Source organism: Meleagris gallopavo, chromosome 5 (assembly GCF_000146605.3).
Source record: "Meleagris gallopavo isolate NT-WF06-2002-E0010 breed Aviagen turkey brand Nicholas breeding stock chromosome 5, Turkey_5.1, whole genome shotgun sequence".
In the NCBI taxonomy this organism is placed as follows: domain Eukaryota; kingdom Metazoa; phylum Chordata; class Aves; order Galliformes; family Phasianidae; genus Meleagris; species Meleagris gallopavo.
The window spans coordinates 37,422,830-37,423,855 of NC_015015.2; the positions used below are offsets into that span (position 1 = coordinate 37,422,830).

A 1,026-nucleotide genomic window follows, 5' to 3' on the forward strand; every position below is an offset into this window, starting at 1 on the left:
AGTAGAAGCTATCTACTCATGCAGTCAAAAGGCTTGGATACTAGTCATAAAGATCACAAGCTGAGGAGTCATTTTCTTCACCTGTGACACTTTCACTAGTGATAGTAACATTCTTTCCTGAGCCTTGTAAGTAAATCCCTCCTCTATGTGTCTGCTTAAGTGCTTAGGAAACAGACAACAGCAGGCATTTCTCATTTTCTTTCTCTTGCCTCTTTTATGTTATTTTGCCATGGGGCTGTTAAACCTGCAGTTCACTCTAAGGAGTACTTCACTGGGAGATTCGGTGGTCTTTTTAATGTAATCATTCTCAGGCTTCTTGTTAGGATCTCATTACTGAAAGTGTTTTGTGACTGACTGTTGGTTTTTCATTGTTGTTTTGTGAGGGGAGGTGTTTATGGTCGTATTACCCCCCCCTCCCCCACCCTCTGACATAACACTTGATACAAAGTGGTTTTAGGAGGTGGAAGCTGGAAGGAAAATTGGTAGGTTTGATCTTGTGATCTTGTTACTCGTTGAGCCTCCTGATTTTCTCACTCTTGGATTCTCTATTCTTTTGTAGCCAAATCAGATTGTATTGGAAGACAACATCCTGGTTTCTCGTTACATCAGCAACCCCCTGCTCATAGATGGTGAGTATGCTTCAGAATTGCTCTTGCTTTCATGCACTCTTCTTTCTAGGAACTGAAGAGCTCTGCAACCTTTGCAGGAATTTAGTTGATTGAGTCGTCTATCTTACGCTAGTACCAGGAGGAGAAAAAAAAAAAGTAAATGGAAAAATTCCTTAGAAAATTTGGGGAAAGCTTTTTCAGTTAGAAAGGCTTCAAGCATCATATGTCAGCAGCAGGTAATGGTTTATTCCTCCATTGCTTTTAAAGTCTGTTGTATTTTCTCAACTGGTTATGATATATGAAAGGTATTTGCAGTCACTGACTTCTGACAACTTCATTTCAGTATTTCAAATTTTGAATGTGCGCCTGTATGTTCTGGTTACATCCTATGATCCACTTGTCATCTATCTCTATGAGG

At 39.8% G+C, this 1,026-nt stretch overlaps 1 protein-coding gene across 1 annotated transcript in view; it reads left to right on the forward strand.

The window, feature by feature from the left end:
* TTLL5 (tubulin tyrosine ligase like 5) overlaps positions 1 to 1,026 on the forward strand; it is a 127,244-nt gene that overhangs the window by 17,920 nt on the left and 108,298 nt on the right. Inside the window, 2 exon segments of the mRNA XM_019615757.2 lie at positions 560 to 629; positions 952 to 1,026. The exon segment at positions 952 to 1,026 is cut by the window's right edge and continues 3 nt beyond it. Of these exon segments, the coding sequence (XP_019471302.1) occupies positions 560 to 629; positions 952 to 1,026 (145 nt within the window).